At 44.6% G+C, this 17,549-nt stretch overlaps 1 protein-coding gene across 3 annotated transcripts in view; it reads left to right on the forward strand.

The window, feature by feature from the left end:
- Positions 1-17,549, forward strand: part of SMARCC1 (SWI/SNF related, matrix associated, actin dependent regulator of chromatin subfamily c member 1) — a 124,508-nt gene that overhangs the window by 103,704 nt on the left and 3,255 nt on the right. For all 3 annotated transcript variants that reach the window (XM_061128726.1, XM_061128724.1, XM_061128725.1), the window contains exons 26-27: positions 2,236-2,497; positions 15,835-16,011. In XM_061128726.1, coding sequence (XP_060984709.1) covers positions 2,236-2,497; positions 15,835-16,011 — 439 coding nt within the window. The remainder of the gene's footprint in view (positions 1-2,235; positions 2,498-15,834; positions 16,012-17,549) is intronic.

Consider the following 17,549-nt stretch of genomic DNA (forward strand, 5'->3'; position numbering starts at 1 on the left):
GGTTTGGTTTTAAAATAAACAAACACTGAGATAGGTAAAATTTCCTTTCAGAGACACAAAATCTCCCTCCAGTAACAGTTCTGCTTTTTATAAAGTAGATCTTGACCTATATTCTAGAGTTCTTACGTAACTGCAGGACTTCAGCAAAGCTGTCCAGAGCAGCAGTGGCTCAACAGGAACGTAGGTTGAGGTCCTTTTCTGGCAACCTTGTAAGTCTAACTTCAGGGTAGTGCTAAATTTCCTGGAAAGAATGGTTAGAAGAATGCAAAACCTAGGACTTATGGTCAGAGTCTTTAGATTTCTTTCTTTCTTTTTTTTTATTTACCTTTTATCTCCATTATCTCACTGATTAGTCATCTTGCAGAGCTGGACTTCTTGCAGAGGATTCTCTGGCTGTTGACATCTTACAGCTCCCTTCCAATTCTGAAAAAAAGGGTATGTTAAACTAACCAGGCTGTAGCCTCTTGTGGTCACTGTTAGGAAGAGTTCCCACCAACCTGTTAGACCATGGTAGTAGTGGCGCCCTGTCTTCTCTCTCCTGATCACCCTCAGCCACTCACAGAATTGTTCGTTTCGGATCTCCATCTCCCAAGGGAGACTCTGCAAGCCAGCTAAACAACACACGGGGTATAAGTGTTGCCATCTGTTCTCTCCCTTTCTTCTCCTCCTCACCTGGCCATGCTAGTTGTCTTCATGCTGTGTCCACGGCCTGTCTTCCCTCACCCAGTCCATCTGTGGATGTTCCCTCCTAGCTAACGCCTGACAGCCAGTGAAGCTTCTCACTAGGCTCCTCAGGGACGTCTCCCCAAGCTGCTCTCTGCTAAAAGCCCAGATTTGCAAGCAAATACTCATGCATCTTCTACCTAGATTTTGCGAATGATAGTATGTAGTATTTATCTATAAAACTGACTGCTCCTGAAAGCCAAAATGTTACATTTCCTTAACTTAGCAAATGCTTGGAGTAGTGCTCTCCAACAGAAATATAGTGAGCCATATATGTAATTTAAAATTTTCTAGTAGCCACAGTAAAAAACAACAATAAAATCATAGAGATGTTTTATTTAATGCAATATATGTATGTTATTCTTAACATGTAATCAGTATGAAAAATTAATTTTTTTTAGATTTCAAAATTCAGTGCAGATGTTACATTGATAGTACATCTCCTTTCAGATTAGCCACATCTCAAGTGCCCAAGAGCCATTGTGGCTGCTATAGAAATGCCTCCCAGTGAATAAGATCTTGCTCTCGAAAATGGTGGGGTAGAACATTATAGAGTAGAAATAGATCAAACCCTCCTTATGATCTTTATAATGCTTACTTCTAGAAACCTGGATTTTTAATTTTGTTCATGTTTTAAAAATGATTTTTCTCTGTCAGCTCTGGGTTTAAATTAATTTTGATGGCTTTTAAGGTGACCACCCATTCTGAGCTACTGTTTGGCATATGGTTTCTCAATTTTCTAGCACATATAATAACTTACTTCTCATGTATTTATAATAACTTATGTATTATTTATTTATAATAACTTCTCTTATTTCTCTGTATTTTAATTTGGGTCCCAGAAAGATTATCTTGAATACTGAAATGCTTATATTCTTCAGACCACGAGTCATGTAAATTTTTGTTTAGACTTTGAAAATATGCTTTGAATGTGTCAGCCAGTATAATTTTGGCTACTTGGAAGCTAAGATTTACAGTGGCAGTTACAAAGTTCCATCTAGAAGCTGTATATCTTTTCAGCTAAGGCCTCGTCCACTTGTGCAGAGGATTTAACTGTGATGTCACATTCTAAAATAGTAGCCAAAAGGATCCCTTTCAGAAGAGAACACCTAAAATGGTTGGACTTGAAATACTAGTATCTTAAGGAACTATCATAGAGGACAAGAGATGCTTGTGTCACCTGAGGAAGAGTAAGGTGGTCGTGGAAGCTATTTTTTAAATATCTGAAGGCCTGCCAAACAGAGGGATTACCTGTGTCCTGAGTACAATTGCCCCACATGGGGTGAAGGTTCCAAGGAAAGGCAGATCTTATACTTAACATAGAGAAAAACTTGACTTCATGCTACTCAAGAAGCAGTGCGTTTTCTCTGACTGTGGTGGTTGCAGGAGAGGTGACGATGTAATGGTGATGAGGTTTGGGGAACTTCAGCACCATGTAGATGTCCTGTGTTGGCATCCAATCCTGAAAGCCTCTCCTGTTGTCATTTCTCTTCCCCTTTCTTTTCTTAACAGTTAGAACAACAGAGGCAGCAGTTGCTTACTGAGCGCCAGAACTTCCACATGGAGCAGCTGAAATACGCTGAGTTGCGAGCCCGACAGCAAATGGAACAGCAGCAGCATGGGCCGAACCCTCAGCAGGCACACCAGCACTCGGGAGGACCCAGCTTGGCGCCGCTGGGCGCAGCAGGACATCCCGGCATGATGCCTCATCAGCAGCCCCCTCCCTACCCTCTGATGCACCACCAGATGCCACCGCCTCACCCGCCCCAGCCAGGTGAGAGGAATCTGCTCACAGATGCCCTGGGCTCATCCTTGTGCCCGAAGCATCAGAGGGTCAGACCTTGCTGTTGGGGACTTCTGACTGAGACTGTGCAGAATGTCCATCGTCTTCCAGGACGTGGTAGACAAGTGAATCTGGCTTTATAGCCATCAGCGCATGAAGCCTGCTGGATTCTCTTTCCAGGGTCCTGTTGGCATGATGCCTTTTTCTTGGATAGGTCAGCAGTATATCCCAAAGTTCCTTAAAAATTCATCCTTGGGTTGTCTACACTATTTTTTTAATTGACATTTCAAAGATAGACATGAAAAGAAAAGTACAGTGATCTCTTACGATGCATTTTCAGTGATCATCACCTTTCTGCCATTCTTAGCTTTTTGTTGTAGAAATCTTCTGTAGATGAAAATAGAATAGCGTAACAAGCCCCCAGATACCTGTTGCACAGCTTCACTTCCTGTGTTGAAGAAGTCTAGGTCTCGCGCCTGTGGCTCTGCCCCATCGTGCGCTCCAGGTGCATGGTGTCTTTTCACATGGCCTTCTCCCCTCTTTCCCCCTCCCACATGTCGCCCATAAATAAACCACAGGATGGCGCTGGATATTTTTGTAGGTTCAGGGTCACTTTGGGGGTGCAGGCATTTTTCTTGTGATGTCCATTCTCTCTTGGTGACATTCAGGTTTGCCAGTGGTTTTGGTGCTCCTAAGTTCCCCATTAAATGACTCACTTAAGATTTCACCTGCCAATGCGAATTGCTTCCTAGATCAGTTATTTCATCAGGTGTTGCAAAATGGTAAGATTTCTGAATTTATTGTCCTTTCTGCCTTTATTTATTTATATTCTACATTTGCTAGCAGTGATTCTTTTATTACAAAAGCTTGTCTTCACCAGTCATTTTGTTACCCTGAAAATCAATCCTTGCAAGAAAGCCTGGATAAATATTTCATTCTTTCCCTTTATTTATTAGTAACCTGAATAACGAGTCCTCCCTCCTCCCCCAAGCCACCCTTCCACTCCCCGCCCCCACAAAGAGTCTCCAAAGGTGACCAATAAGGATTTTTCTGTTGTGTGTGTATGCTTTTAGTATTGTGAATTTGTATGTCCTTGTTTATTTATGTGTTTCAGTGTTATGGACCTTACTCATTTTCATTCTGAAATTGTCCCATCTTTTAGTTCGTGGGTGCCCTTCAAGTTGGCAGCTTTTTACCACATTTTAACTACCTTCAAAGTTGAGCTCACAGTTCTTTCAAACTTAACTACTGACATCATTAAAACTTAAAATGTACCTTTAATTGCATCGTCTCTCCCCGTATTCCTTCCCTTCCTGGAAGGTAATATATGTGGCTGTGTGGTGTACTATACTGCTCTAGTAACAGTCCTCCTGTAAGATTTTTATAGGTACTTTATGGTAATGTGTCAGGTGCCTCCAGGGCCAAAGTCTGTACTTTCTAGAGTGGGATGCAGGCTCTCTGGCCGAGGCGTGCAGAGCTCAGGTGAAATAAAAATAGGAAGACCCTTGGAAGCCTGAGAATATTCCCACTGTTACTGTCAGTTGACCTGACTTCCTCAAATGGCAGAATTTCTAAATCTCATAGAAATAAGCAGGTATGTTTGCCTGAGGAAGCCATGACTGAAACAACTATGACTATGATCTGACAATTTATGTTACCAATATGAATTTTTACTTTACAGCCCCAAACATGTTTAGGCATTAGTTTTTATTGGCTTGACCCAAAAATGGGGCTTTCTCTCTCTCTCTCTTTCTCTCTCTTTCACACAACACACACAGATCGCAGTTGTGGAATTTACTAGCATCATTAGACTTGCTGCTTGATCTATATGACATTTGTGAAGATAGTTTAAGAAGTCTGCCAGGCTCATGACACAGGATTACTTTACTTCTCAGTCCTTCTGTCTGCTTGAGTGGGTCTTAAAATCTAATTTTCTAACATGTTAAAAGCTATGAATGCTTAACAGAATGATGATCCCAAAGTGATTTTTTTCAAAAACAGATATTTTAAAATTGAATTCCTTAAATTCTTGGGATAAATGTTTAAGAGGAGGTTTACTGTGGCATTTGTTCTTAATGGTATTGAAGCATCACCATCCGCAGTAACTATTCACAGAATTTCTCAGGAAGTTCTCTACCATCTGCGTTTAGAGAAAGTATCCTCCTGCCTTTTTTTCTAAATTACATCCTGGCGAGAACAGGTGTTTGTGTGCCAGGCTCTTCACCCACAGTATTTTTACTTACTTCTCACTGTCCTCCCTTTAGAAGTGAAGAACTAATGCATGTCAAGGCTGTGTTGCCTTGCCGCATGGTGGAGCCAGGCTTCCTGCCGGACTCCCTCTTATTCCAAAGTGATATCACGATGCCCCTTCCTGTGATGGAGGACCAAGGGGATTGATGGCAGACTCAGATATAGCTATATTCTTTCATGGAGACAGTGGCAAAAAACTAGAGTTTGTAAAATAAGCCTATAGAATACAAATAGGTTATGTTTCTCTTTTTACTTAGAGAAATAGGCTTTTCTTAAGTGAATTTTGAAGAAAAGGATCGTTATGTGTATAATGAGAGTGTTTTTGTGCCAAGCTATTCTCCTTTTGCCATGCGGTATGTGAGAGCTTAGTTCCCCAACCAGGGATCACACCCACACCCCCTGTAGTGGAAGTGCGAAGTCTTAATCACTGAACTGCCAAGAAAGTCTCTGTTTTCTTGAAAATTTTTTTATTGAAATGTAACATACATATGAAAAAATACACTAGCCCTAGTAAATACTTGATGATTTTTAACAAAGAGAACATACCTGTGTAACCAATACTCAGAAGAACCCTCATGGCTTTTTGCGATCTCCTGCCTCCCCCAGGGTAGCAACTGTCCCAAAGTCCAACACCATAGATTCTTTGGGCTGGCTTTGAATGATATCTGGATGGGATCTCCTGCTGATTTTTGTCCTTTTGGCTTCTTTCAGTGGATACTGCGTATGTGAGATGCATCTGCATTGTCGTGACTGGTCATAGATTTGCTCGCTCTTTTTACTACATGTGTTCCACTGTGTGGCTCTGCCATGATTTGTTATATACCATGATCCATTCTCCTGTTGATGGATGTTCGATTCTTTTCCATTTTAGTTACTAGAAATAGTCATTGCTGCTGTGATCATGGATGTGTGCCTGTCTTATGGAGGCGTTGGTGTGCATTTCTGTTGTGTGTGCCCTTAAGCAGTGAAGTTGGTCACGTGCCTGGAATGAGTCTAAGGAAATCCATGTATTCACATTAGTTGATGCTGCCAAAATTTTGTCAAAATGGTAATGCCAGTTTATATTCTCTCGCGTAGGGTACAGGAGTTCCAACAGCTCAAGGTGATCATTTTCCATAGTTTCCCCTTTTGTGGGGTTGCTTTGGCGTTTGAATATAAAAATCAGATGTGTTGGAAAGTAAAATTATGAATAATAAATTGAACCCACTAATTAAAATCTAACTTAATATTAGAAATTCAGAAAAGACTGGTTTTAACAGCTAAGCCTCGTACACCAGATTCTAGAAATTGGCTAAAGGGGCTTTTTATATTAAGGCAGGCGAGGGAGTCTGTAATATTTTAGGTGGAGAACAACTTTATAGTCTCTTATTTGCCACAGGTGTAAGTTCATAACTGTGAATGTAGTCCTTCCAACTAATATTTTCTAGGTTTAGAAAAGTTAGCAGGCCACAGCATTTATGTTACAAGCTGGGGGTAATTATCCAGGTCAGTAGACTAGCTTTGGTATTTGGCCAGAATTTATAGTGTGTGAAGGAAGGGGAAAAATCAGCCTCTAAAAGCCAGCCAGGTTGGGAAAGTGGTGAAAGAAGGTCAAGTGGTGAATTTGTCCAGCTCTCTGATTTCATAAAATTTATATTATTTTGTAGATAAAACACATGTAATCTTTCTCCACATAATTGGCCATCAGTTCATGGTAGAACTCATTAAAATATGGCTCCATGTTGTGAGACTGTCGAGCCCTTTTGGGCCCAAGCACCAGAGGGGCTAGTATAAATCAACACCTGTAAATATTCCATTTAGTTTGTACCTCTGCAGTCCTTCCATCCACCCCTTTAATTCATTCACATGCTTAGAATTTTTGTATACAGAGTACATCTGTTTGCTGCTATCTGTCTTCTTGGGCTCTTACTATTTGGTCCTACTCCTAATTCACCTGTGAACTCTAGCTTTTTGTAGGTTTTGTTCTTAGCCCTGATGAAGTGTCCAAAGGTGATTTGTTTTCATCAAACAAAAAGTCAAAGGAAGAATCTCCAGTGTACAGTTGGCAGATGGAAACTGGAGGTGCCCATAGCCGTCCTTATACCACCCTTAGGTTTTGTTGATCTTCATAAAATACACAGCACTGCATTTTGTCTTTCCATTTAAATTGAAACACAGTGTGATCTCATGGAACTGATTCGTAAATTAAAGCCATAACTATTTCTTCCTGCACGACTGCCTTTCCAAATTGGCACAGATGAAAGAGTCATGGCAGCCACCAGTTCTTGAGCACATGCTTGCCCACAGCCTGGCCCATTGTATTCATGACAGCACATGGGGAGCCAAGGAGCATGGCAGGGTAGTGGCTGCTCTTCTCTGAGGTGTTCTTGAGTGTGATCAAGGAGGACACCTGTGACTGCAGGTTGTCTCCCCCAGGGGCCTTGGCACCTACAATCGTCCCTCAGTTTCCACCAGGGATTGGTTCAGGACCCCCAGTTGAGGGTGCATGAGTATCCATAGATGCCCACGTCTCTTAACTAAAATGATACTGAACAGTGAATACAGTCGGCCCTCCATACGCACAGATGCAGATCCCATGGATACGGAGGAACAGAGGGCCAAGTGTATTTTAGGGAGATTGTCTAAAAATCTAGGATGTGAGTGCAGTGTAAGCACTGCCTTCCCCTTGGGCTTTTAATAGTAAATGAGGCGCTCTTGAGTATTCATGCCTCACGGATCTGGAGTGAGCCGCCTGCATTGGGGAAGCCTTTTTATGTCTCTGTGAGTGAAAAACGGAGAGAAAAGGACATGTTGGTTTAAATAATCTGTATCATTTCCTCATTAATAGTGTAAGAATTTTTAGAAGTGCCCCCCAAAAATCAGAGTAGGAATTGATCTGATCTGATGAGAACTCAGGGATGGTAGAGATGTTTTAATAATAAAACTAGAATATTTTGCATCAGTGAATAAAATACTGGTTGTTCAGTGAAATTTCCAAGCAAGGCATTAAGCGCTTGACTTTCAGGCCCCCACATTAGATCCACTTACACAACGCTCCCCATGGGAAGTAGTGCTCAGGAAAGGATTACAGCCACTCACTACTTCCTAGTCTCTTCTCCCCCCAACTCAGAGCCCCACACTGAAAAGGGAACTGGACCAGCTCATCACGGCAGCCGAGTTTTTATTATCTGCGGTGCCTTTGGTCCTGCTCGCATCATGTGATAACAAGGCTGCCGTGCTGCTTTCCGGAGTGGCAGGTTATCCCCACAAAGAGAACAGTGAGGGCACAGTCTTCAACAAAGAGCATTTGTGGGCCTCCCCCCTCCCGGAAGCTGCCACCGGAGGAGCAATCTCCGGGGAGCCCCGGCTTCCCCTCGCTTGGCCCTCATGGTTATTTCCGTTCTCTGGGGGACTCGGCCAGAGGGTGTGTTGTGGGTGGTTAGAAATGGCAAGGAAATGTGCTTAAGGTTGGAAATGCACGGGTTCCCTTTGGTCGTTTTGTGTTCTTTTACCCATCTGCCTCTCCCATCCCAGAGAATAACTATGAAGTCCTCAGATGGTAGTCTGTTGAGTGTGATGGCTGTGACACTTTAGTATAAGACCTAATAAGCCTGAGAGTGAGAGGGGTTTTTCCACTAGGCAAAGCCTAATTTTAGCAAATCTTTCCATTTTTTCAGGCTTCAGATGCCTGCTGCTTTAAAAAAAAAAAAAAAAAAAAAAGCTCATATGTAGGTCAGACTCCCACCAGTTTATGCTTTGATGCTGCTGTTCTGAAGCCACATCTCTCTTTCACCTCCCTCTCTACTGGAAAAGGAAGCACCTGAGATTTTTTTTTTTCCCATAATAAAAAAACATGCCCACACCCTTTATTTTGTTTGGTAAGGCCTGCTCCTATTCATTTTGGGTATCTGTGAGCCAGACTTCTTAATGTTTTGTAAAATTAAATGAAATGCATTCACATCTTGTCATCCATTTAAAAGTGATGAGACCTATATCAAAAACCAGAAAACCCAAGGACATTTAGGTCTCAAAAGCACAGCGGCTGACTTACAAGAAGTTGGTTTTTGGCTTCTCCTCAGTCCTCTTAAACTCTACCCCTCTTCAAATTTTGTCCTTAGAAATCAGCTTTTCCAAGGAAAGGAATACCCTTCTAAGGCAGGATGATGTACAGGAAAGGACAATGAGCCTTGGGGTCAGACAGCTCAGTCCCTTGTTCCTTGTGACTTGGGACCAAATGCCATTGCCTCTCTGAGAATTATAGTCTGGGCCCTCTCTTTCAGTCTTTCTAACAACCTGAAAGATTCCATAAGGTCAGTGTCATTGCCTGCAAGTGACAGAGGCCCTGACTCAAAGCAGCGTTCTGTCTCCTGGCTATCTGTTCTCTAAATCCACTGCCCTGGGCACACCAGCGCCTCCGGACAGCACGGAGACATTGCCTCAGTCATAGTGTTCCTGCTTTCCTGAGAAATGTCTGTCTGTGCAAAGTCCCACAAGCAGAAATAAACTTGTTCCTCTAGTCGTTCCTTTCTGTTGTCACCTCTTCCCAAGGAGTCATTGTCTTCTCATACCTTAAATACCAGTACTCCAGTGGCTTTATGGCTCTGTTTATGACAGGAGGATAGAAGAACTTTGTTTTACAGAAGCTTCAGAATTTATTGCAAAAGAAAGGGTTTGTTGTTTTGTTTTCCAGCTGTTGGGTTTATAGTTTGGGCTTAAAAGCCTAGAGCTCCCCTGGCCCAGCTTGTTGTTATACAGATACAAGGTAATAGGGGAATCAACCACTGCCCCTGAGCAGGTGGCTTTGGAAGCAGCGCTGATGGACCTGACAGCAGAGCTTGCAGCTTATTCCAGTGTTGTTTTAGTAGATATCACCTCGTGAAAGTTGAAAATGTTAGTAGCTCAGTCATGTCCAACTTTTTGCAACCCCATGGACTGCAGCCCACCAGGCTCCTCTCTCCATGGGATTCTCCAGGCAAGAATGCTAGAGTGGGTAACCATTGCTTTCTCCAGGGGATCTTCCCAACCCAGGGATCAAACCCGCGTCTCCTGCATTCCAGGCAGATCTTTACCATTTGAGCCACCAGGGAAGCCTGTGCGTCTGTGTTAATGTGCCACTGATTCCCCTCTCTGCCAGACTGTTTCTGGAGCTAAGTGTTTAGTGCAGCAGGGTTTCCATCATACAGTCTACTGGAAGACGTATGCTCCAGACTTTGATCTTCAGAGTGCTCTGTGTTACGGGCACCATCTCTGGAGCCAGAGCCCCTAGGTCAGAGCCAGGCTCCCTTACTTATACACTTCCTGGCATTGGATGAGCTGCTCAGTCTTGGTCTCCCCTTTTGTAAACACGGTAACTCATAGCAGTAGGAATGTAGGGGTTTCACAGTTCTGGGCGCTGCTGGAGCAGGTCCAGGCTTCCCTCCGGGAGCTCTCAGGGAGATCTGTTCCTTGCCTCTTCCAGCTTCTGGTGGCTGGTGGCTTTCCTTGGCTTGTGGCCACACCTCTCTTAACTCCATCTTTATCTTCCTTCTTCTCCCTGTGTCTTTTCCTCCATGTGTCCTTTATAAAGACACTCAGCATTGGATGTAGGGCCCACCGAGATAATCTAGGATGATCGCAAGATCCTCAGCTAAAATCTGCAAAGATGCTTTTTCCAAATACAATTACATTTACAGGTTCCAGGCATTAGAATGTGTGTGTGTGTTTGGAGGCCACCATCCCACCCACTGCAAGGTGCTAGCAAGTTTATTTGTTAGAATTATATATTGCAGGAAGCAGAGCAGTCTCCATACTATTGATACAGTGAAGAAGAAAACATGGTGCTTGGAATTAAAGTTTACATCGTAGTTTTTTTTTTAGTGCTGACTGGTACATGAAGTCCTTTCACGTGACCTGTTGCATTTGAGCATGGAATAGTATGGTAAAGAATCAGATTTAGAATCAAAAGAGTTGGATCTGATTCCTCTTAAAGGTTTGAAGACCGTAAAGAAATCTCTTTTAACTTTTTCTGAGCTTCTGTCTACTCTAACTTGAGAATGTTTGTTCTTCCTCTCATAAGGCAGAGCCAGAGACATAGTAAGGCATCATAACAAACCATTTCCCTGATCGTACAGAGAACTGGATGTTAGAGTACAGCGTATATTTAGCATTGCTCTTGATAATAATCTCAGGAAACTGAGGCTTGGGTCATTATAAACAACTTGTCCAGAACCGCTCATCTAGGTCAGCGTGAAGTGGAGATCGCACTGTTCAGTTTGCAGTCTCGTTCATCTGTGCTTTCCCTGTTGAGAATGATATTGTAGGGGCTTCCCTGATAGCTCAGCTGGTAAAGCATCCACCTGCAATGCAGGAGACCCCAGTTTGATTCCTGGGTTGGGAAGATCCGCTGGAGAAGGGATAGGCTACCCACTCCAGTATTCTTGGGCTTCCCTTGTGGCTCAACTGGTAAAGAATCCGCCTGCAATGTGGGAGACTTGAGTTCGATCCCTGGGTTGGGACGATCACCTGGAGAAGGGAAAGGCTACACATTCCACTATACTGGCCTGGAGAATTCCATGGTCTGTATAGTACATGGGGTCACAAAGAGTCAGACATAACTGAACAACTTTCACTTTCACCAGTGCTTTCCCTGTTGAGACTGGAATTGGGTGGCTTACTGACAGGTGTGCTCACTGGTCAGCCAGGAGTTTGGGCAGCCCATACCTTGCTCAAGATATTACAGTAGAAAACTCTGTTGTGCTGCTGTAGATAAGAATGGTTAGGACTGAGCAGGTGTGTGTCTTTTCACTTAGCATACACCTGGTCTGCGCTCTTACTTCTTTCTTTCTCCCTTATTCAGTACTCATTCTGACCTTTTTGTAAAGGCATTCTTCAGTGCTCTAATGTCAGTTTTCCACAGAGAGAGAGATCTGAGAAGGGCTGGCAAAATGTTCTTCCTAACTTGCTCAAAAGGCCTCTTGTCCAGGTTGAACTGGGTAGAAGGGGGCAATCTGTACCCATTGACAACCATGAGCTGTATTATCTGCTCTAGTGAACAGCTTCCATTCATCACAGCAAATCCATTAAAAGGGTTCTTTCATCTCCAGGTTGGGATTTTGTAGGTCTGGACCCAAACTCGGCCTCCTATCCCCAACAACAGCAAAAATCTCTCTTCTCTCCCTGCTCACCACCTGGAATACCATTAGAGAATCAGTAGAGGCTGAGAGAGGTTCCTAGGTGGCTCAGCAGTCAAGAATCCGCCTGCCAAGCAGGAGACACAAGTTCAGTCTCTCGGTCTGAAAGATCCCCTGGAGAAGAAGATGGCAACCCACTTCAGTATTGTTGCCTCAGAAATCCCATGGACAGAGGAACATGGCGGGCTACAGTCCATGGGGTTGCAGAGTCAGACACGACTGAGCAACTATACAACAACAACATTAACAAGATTCAGAGAGTGGGACACAAAGCCTTGTGTTTAGTAATGACCTCGCACGTGTGTGGTAAGAAGGAAACTGGGAGAGTTCCAGAGGACTGACCCTAATTCTCAGAATAATAAGGCTCTGTGTGCTACTTACTGCCCATTGGAAACTTTGAGGGTTCTGTCCCTTCCCTTCACCCCATCTCAGCGTTCCACTGGAATGGCAGCCAGTCACGCACCTCCTGATCCCAGAGCCAAAGTCCTTCCCCATTCTCTGCAGATGCCAGGCTCCCATTTTTTCTCCTTCTCAACTTAACACTTGCCCCTCTTCCTCTTCCTCGTTCTCTCATCCATCCCCAGGATGCCTGTAGGGTGCTATTCCCAGCTCTTATCTACTCAGCCTGCCCTCATTCAGCCCCTACTTCTCTGCAAAAGCTCTTGTCCTCAGTTCTAGACTCAGACTCCTCTGCATTCCTTCTTTTTTTTTTTTTTTTTGCATTCCTTCTTAAAAAAAAAGATTTATTTATTTCAGGCTGTGCTGGGTCTTCATTGCTGCACATGGCCTTTCTCTAGTTGCGGCTAGTGGGAGTTACTCTGTGGTTGTGGTACATGGGCTTCTCATTGGGGTGGCTTTTCTGTTGCTGAGCACGGGCTCTAGGGTGCGAGAGCTTCAGCAGTTGTGGCTCCCAGGCTCTAGAGCACAGGCTCAGTAGTTGTGACTCACAGGCTTAGTTGCTCCAGGGCATGTGGGGTCTTCCTGGACCAGGGATCAAACCTGTGGCTTCTTCATTGGGGCAGATTCTTTACCACTGAGCCACCAAGGGCACCGCTCTCCATCCCTCCTTATCGCTTTCCATCACACAGAAAATCAGGCCCATATTCCTCACGTCTCCAGAACCCTTCAGCCAGGCCCCTGTAGCTGTAGCCTTACTGGCCATGTCTTTCACCTCGTTCTGTGTGCATGACTCATCAGATCCCTTGTGCCTTGATTCATGTAGACAGACCAAGCATGGACAGCTTAGCTCTAACCTGGGCGTCTTTTTTAAATAATCTTTTGAGCTTATTACTCCTACATGTAATGCAGGTAGTAGATAGTAAGGTGAATTAGTTATCTCAGAGGGGATGGTGAGTATGAAGAGGCTGCATATAGATGAAACAAAGTTCATATTATCTTCTGACTTCGTAACTCAGGCTAGGCCTTGTGCTTAGGTTAGTCTGCTGTTACCCTGTTCCTAATTCTCCTCCTTCACTTTGTATACACATCATCCAGATTCCTAAGTTGTCCACAGATTGGTCTTAACTAGCCACAGGGTATCAAGTTTGTTCACTTGCTTCTTCCGTAGTTTTCCCTTGGTTTGCCTGCCAACCCTTCATGTGTCCTCATCCTTTGTATGGCTCATAGGGTACTTGGCCTTTGTGTCTTTTCATCTGTGTCATCCCCTCCATGGATAGACTTCAGCACTGCCTAAATCTGTGGCCCAGGCCCCCAGCAGCTTTAATGACTGATGCTCAGTGGTGTGAGGGTGGCGGTCATGCCAGCCCAGCAGCTGCTGTTGCTTTCCCTGAGGGGATTTGATCAACTCGTTCTCCAGCAGGTGGAGAAGGCCTCAGGGGCTCTTCTGCACTTCCGCAGGATTGCATTACAGAGCAGGGGGACCCCGGGGCCCCAGACTTGCTCTCCTGTTTATTCTGAGGCATAAGGCTGATGTATTTTGTTTTTTAAAAAGTAATCTTGGGATTTTCCTGGTGGATCAGTGATTAAGACTCCATGCTCCTAGTGCAGGGGGCCCAGGTTGAATCCCTGGTCAGGTTACTAGATCCCACATACTGCCATCTCATCCTCTGCTGCCCCCTCCTTTTTTTGCCTTCAATCTTTCCCAGCATCAGGGTCTTTGCCAATGAGTTGGCTCTTCCTAGCAGGCAGCCAAAGTATTGGAGCTTCAGCATCAGTCCTTCAAATGAACCTTCAGGGTTGATTTCCTTTAGGATTTTGACTGGTTTGATCTTTTTGCACTCCAAGGAGCTCTCAAGAGTCTCCTCCAGGACCACAGTTGGAAAGCATCAATTCTTTTGATGCTCAACCTTCTTTTGGTCCAACTCTTGCATCCATTCATGACTGCTGGAAAAATCATAGCTCTTTCTATACAGACCTTTGTTGACAGTGATAACTCTGCTTTTTAATATACTATCTCTCTTTGTCATAGCTTTCTTTCCAAGGAGCAAGTGTTGTTTAATTTCATTTGTTTGTAGTTTAGCCAGTCCTGGCTTTTCTTTTTGAAATTGAAATTAAAAGGCAGGATTGGCTAATTACAACCAAATCTGGTCTATCTCCTGTGTTTGTAGGGTCCATAATATAAGAATAGTTTTTACAGTTTAACTGGTTGGAGAAAATGTTTATGTCATATGAAAATTATGTGAAATTCACATTTCAGAGTCCATAAGGATGTATTATAAATACATGTCACCTATTTGTTATGGCTTCCCTGGTGGCTCAGTGGTTAAAAAAAAAACAAAAAAAAAACTCCACCTGCCAATGCAGGAGACGTGAGTTTGGGAAGATCCTGTGTTGGGAAGATGCCTTGGAGGAGGAAATGGCAACCCACTCCAGTATTCTTGCCTGTAGAGAGTCCCATGGACAGAGGAGCCTGGTGGGCTACAATCCATGGGTCATAAATAAGTTGGACAGTGACTAAAACAACAGCAAAACTTATTTGTTACATATCTCTGTCTTCGTACTACAATAGCCAAGTTGAAAAGTTGTGACAGTGGCCATATGGCCTGTGAAGTCCAAATAGTGACTCCCTGGTTCTTTTCAGGAAGAGTGTGCTGCAAGTTCTAAAGGCTCAGTGTGAGACTGAACGCAGGAGGGGCTTCACTGTTCTTGGGTCCAGTATCCCCCATCTTTCATATCAAAGCAGTAGGAAGAGATGAAGGAGTTGTCTGTCTCTCGTGTGTCTCCCCCACCATGGTTCTCCAGGGCCAGTGCTGCATGGTTGGGGGCAGAGGGAGAGAGAGAGAGAGAGAGAGAGAGAGAGAGAGTGTGTGTGTGTGTGTGTCCGACCAGAGAGAGAGAGAGAGAGAGAGAGAGAGAGAGAGAGTGTGTGTGTGTGTGTGTGTGTGTGTGTGTCCGACCAGACCCAGCCGTGTGTGTGACCAGACCCAGCCGTGTGTGTGTGTGAAAAGGACTTGAGACTTCCAATTAGAATACCTTTTTAGTGGTGATTTCATGGTAGTGACCAATCCCCTTTCAGGCATACCTTCCCAGATAGCCTGTGCATGAAGCTCAGTCTGGACTGAGCTTCAGTCCTTGGACTGTGCACTGACTTGCTGGTAAGACCTTCTCTCCATTCTCTGTGGTCCGTGCTTGGTATTTCGTGTCCTCAGGAAGATATCTGACAATCTATTGTTCACCCAAACTCACCAGAGTGAATGCTTTCTTTTAGGATTTTTTTTGGTAATAACGTCTTACAGCTACCTGCCTATACCAGGGTTTAGGGTAGTCATTGACTCCACAGACCTGCCCTATCATCTCTCCATGCCCCCGACCCCACCCTGAATTAAAAGCTAGACAGATTATTCCAGATTATTGTTCTGTCGATCTTTCAAATCCTTTTGGAGGGTTAGATATTTGTCTGTATTTAGCAGTCTCGGGCAGTGAGTTGATTCCTATCTTCCTTACCTTAGTACTCTGAACCTCCTTCCACAGGTCAGATACCAGGCCCAGGTTCCATGATGCCTGGGCAGCCCATGCCAGGCCGCATGATGCCCACCGTTGCAGCCAGCATCCACCCCCCTGGGAGTGGCCCCACCCCTCCTGGTATGCCTCCAATCCCAGGAAATATCTTAGGACCCCGGGTACCCCTGACGGCACCTAACGGCATGTGTAAGTACCCAGGCTGAGGGGGTGGGGGGGCACTGCCCTCGGGACTTTTGGGGAGAGCTGCACACAGGGAGGCAGGCACCGTCTGTTCCCTCTGGGCGGTGACAGATCCTGGACAGCAGTGCACTTCCGCATCCCCGGTGGGCAGGTGCCCAGGTGGTGAGCGCAGTTAATCGGGCTCCTGTGCCACAGCCTGCTTGGATTTATTCGTGACACCAAGGGCTGTGGTGAGGCCAAGGGCATTCCTCACCCATGCCTGTTTGAGCCTATCTAATTTGAATCTGAGTAGATACACAGAACTACTGGTAGTTATTTTCTCTACAGGAGCCTTTTGTGAATTCAGGATTTCAAAGAGGTAGGTGTAAAAAAAAGAATAGGGTCTGGTTCAGGGCAGGGATAGTAAGAAGTTTTTCTCCAATATGTTGGTAGTGGCTACTTAGACTTAGAAAGGAGTATTCAGGGCTGTGTTGAGAAGGTGTTTGAAGTCTTAGCAGGCTCCATGGAGTAGGCACATATGCTGCCGAACAGTGTCTGTGGCAGTGTGTGCAAAGCCAGCTCAGTTTCGCCATGGAGCCCTTGTTCTGCTCCAACCCTGACCTCCAAAGGGGTGCATCAGAGCCTGGCCAGCCCTGTAGACCAGGGTAATGATTCCAAAATGCAGCTGATAGTGGCCTTGTACCCCGCCACATCTGTGATCCCATGTCCTTTTAGAGGAGGACCTGGGATCCTCATGAGGGTGTGGAGTCAGCCCCTGTTTGTTTATAATAGTACAGCTTATAATAATGTGTTTATAATACAAAAACTTAAAGTGATAATAATGTATTTATAATACAATACAGAGAGGATGCAGAGGAATTCCTGACCTCCGGGAGCTTTAGTTGGGAAAATAAAACATGAACAAGTGGATAGTAGTGTGGGATTTACCATAAGTTATACAAGGCTATGAAGTGACTTGAGCTCACTTTAGTTCTGTGGGAGACTTCCTACAGCCAGGAGACAAGTGCCATCAACACAGGTGCATCTCCTTTCTCGTTGGACCCCCAGGGATGAGGACAGAGTTAGGTGCACAGAAGAAAGACAGCAGTTGAGCCAGGTCAGTACAGGATCACAGCTGAGAAACGAGGGACTTCCTTGGTGGTCCAGAGGCTAATATTACACTCCCAATGCAGGGGGCCCGGGGTTTAATCCCTGGTCAGGGAACTAGATCCCACATGCTGCAACTAATGATCCTGCGTGCTGCAACTAACACCCGGTACAGCCAAATAAATAAAAATAATTTTTTTAAAAAAGCGATCTTTGTTGAGTCAAGCATCAGAGATCAGTCTAGTGCATACCTATTTTCTTAGCCTTGCTGCCCCACAGGCAATGGAAAAATGTGCTGGCTGACTGGGAGGGTTGACCACTCTTCCATCCCTGTTGCAGACATAATGTCATTGGTCATTACCACTGTCCCGTCCTGCTGATAACACCTGATTTGTGTACACGATTCCATCCTGAAGGGCCCTCAGTGCCGTGCCTTGAGAGTGTGGAAGGTTCAGGGT

Source organism: Dama dama, chromosome 24, assembly GCF_033118175.1.
Source record: "Dama dama isolate Ldn47 chromosome 24, ASM3311817v1, whole genome shotgun sequence".
Taxonomy (NCBI): domain Eukaryota; kingdom Metazoa; phylum Chordata; class Mammalia; order Artiodactyla; family Cervidae; genus Dama; species Dama dama.